At 35.4% G+C, this 2,723-nt stretch overlaps 1 protein-coding gene across 1 annotated transcript; it reads left to right on the plus strand.

The window, feature by feature from the left end:
- The first annotated feature begins 970 nt into the window (after nt 1–970).
- Nucleotides 971–1,577, plus strand: LOC120155610. Its single transcript, XM_039167128.1, has one exon. The coding sequence runs from the start codon at nt 972–974 to the stop codon at nt 1,575–1,577; it is 606 nt and encodes a 201-aa protein (XP_039023059.1). The 5' UTR covers nt 971.
- The last annotated feature ends 1,146 nt before the right edge of the window (nt 1,578–2,723 follow it).

Raw genomic sequence — 2,723 nt, forward strand, 5'->3', positions numbered from 1 at the left:
TACTGTTTTTTTTAATGATTTTTAGATGTTAAAACCTACCATAGCTGATTAATAGACCTCATCTCCAAGTTACTTTGCCATAAATGGCCCCACTTCCACTTTTTAAATAGTGAAAGAACTTGCAGAGTTCAAACTATGTAAGCGGGTCTAGTGGGGGAAGAACAGCCTTGAGATTTGCTTGCTTCCAAAATCCAAACAATTCCCTGCCATGACCTAAGATTCAAAGTCCTATTTAGTTAGGAAGCAAATTGAAAGAAATTACTGACAGTTACCGAAGATAATGGACAATGAATATAAAATCAAACCGGTTAATATAAGGTTAAAAAATAAGTAAAAATCAATAATAATAGAAAATTTTACCAATAGTGTAACATTTTAAGGTTATATGAGTAATATTTAAGTTGAATATTACGGTCCGTATAATAAATCATGTAAATTGTGTCACTATTTTAATTGTAACCTAAAATGTCACCGTCTTGATTTTAACCGAAACTATTATCAATGGTATAATTTTTTAAGTTAAATAATATTATATTTTAGGTTAAACCCCACACTATAATATTCTTCATTATAAATAAAATTATTATCAATTTTAGGTTAAACAAAAAAAACACTTCAATTTAAAACTCGCTATAAATTATCCTTAAATTAAATTATCGCACAACATAAATATAAGAGTTTTTGGAGAAAGAGTGACTTGTGGTCACTTATCAGTCACATTTGGTTGGTGCAAGTGTGACCTAACACTAACAGGGTAGATTATCTACACACACACAAAAACTAACAGGGTGTTATCTAACTCTAAAATCCTTGGAAAAGACAAAAGGCAACAGTATTCATAAATCTGCGAACTATGTGGCAAAGCTTCAAATAACATAAAAGTCAAGTGGCAAATTAGTAATCAAGACCCTTTATAACTCCATTAGAGCACATGGTTCAGGATTCCCATACACACAATGTACAAATTAAAAATGGTGGTCGGTCCTTCTTACCTAAAGACCTTGCTCCCCTTTCCACCCTTTTCTTTGAAACCAAAGCCATCTTCTTCTTTAAGCTCCATGAAAATCAAAAGCCTAATCCACACCCTTGTCTATGCTCAGGCGTGTCGTCTAATCCGAGCATTTTCAAAGGCAAAGTCCACTTTCACTCGTTTCTGTAAACAAAACAAGCCTATAAGATACTTGATTTCCAATTCAAAGACCACAAAAAAGAAGCACAAGCACAAGAAGCTCTTCTTTGGTTCATTTAGGCTTCACTATAATTGCTGTTCTTCACATGTTACACCGGTTCCGGCTCCGGTACTCGAAGGGTGCACCTCAACTCATTCGTACTATGATTCGACCTGGGATTCAGTGATTTCAGCTGAGCAATGTGAGGACACTGTGGAGTCTGAGCTTTCGGGTTACCTTCAATGGCTAGAAGAAAAGAAGGCTAATGGGAATTGTACGGATGAGGCGGATCTCAATGAGATTGATAAGCTAGCAGAATTGTTCATAGCCCATTGTCATGAAAAGTTTATGTTGGAGAAGCAAGAGTCTTACAGGAGATTCCAGGAAATGATGGCCAGAAGCATGTGAATGTTTTTTCTTCTTAATTATTCGCAAATAAATCTTCTTTGTTCTGCTTAGAGTAAGCTTTTTTTTTTTTTTGTATGTGATATATATTGATAAGGTATGAGATTTAAATTAAGGTTGTATCATAGTTATATAATAATGGTTTCGGGTGACATCGTTATCAAATCCGTGATGGGTAGAGAAAGTGTCATTAAGAAATGGGAGAGTTTTTCTTTTTCCTTTTTGTTCTTTTGATATCCTTGTAAAACTTTTCTTTTTTCTTCCCTTAGGTTGTGGTGATTTTGTTTCCACTTTCCACTTCCAATGTTATTTTATAATGAGAAAATCGCCTCAGTGACCAAAAAAAAGTTATAATATACGATTTTAACCAACTTTTTTTGGATTTGCCAAAATGACCAACAAAATCACAACGCGAAATAAAAATCGCAACGCGATCCCCAGAATCGCAAATCAGTTTCCAAAATCGCAACGCGATTCTTGAAAATCGCAATGCGATAGTACAAATTCGCATTGCGATTTTCCAAAATCGCAACGCGAATATGAAAATCGCAACGCGAACACATAAATCGCAACGCGTATCCGTAAATCGCAACGTGTATCCGTATATCGCAACGCGTATCCGTAAATCGCAATGCGTATCCGTATATCGCAACGCGTATCCGTAAATCGCAACGATAATCCGTAAATCGCAACGAGAATCTGTAAATCGCAACGATAATCCGTAAATCGCAACGAGAATCTGTAAATCGCAACGATAATCCGTAAATCGCAACGAGAATCTGTAAATCGCAATGATAATCCATAAATCGCAACGAGAATCTGTAAATCACAACACTGAAATTTTGGGTATATAACACTGAAATCATAAACTAAATCCCTAAATCGCAACTCATTCCATCTCCATCTATCACTCTCTCCGGCGACATCCGTTCCTATATCCAACGACATCCTTCCCAATCCGGCAACAGGTTTTAGTTTCGCAGCTCGTCTGTTTAGTAAATTAATTTACAACCATGAAATCATCTAATGTTGATCATGTTTGGATAGATTTGTGTTTTGGAGGGTCATGGGATAATGTTCATGGTGTTTTACAATATATGCCTTTACCCATGAATCTTCAACTAAAATTGTCTTTACAAAAATTAACTT

This window comes from Hibiscus syriacus, unplaced genomic scaffold (assembly GCF_006381635.1).
Source record: "Hibiscus syriacus cultivar Baekdansim isolate YM2019G1 unplaced genomic scaffold, ASM638163v2 tig00111199_pilon, whole genome shotgun sequence".
In the NCBI taxonomy this organism is placed as follows: Eukaryota; Viridiplantae; Streptophyta; class Magnoliopsida; order Malvales; family Malvaceae; genus Hibiscus; species Hibiscus syriacus.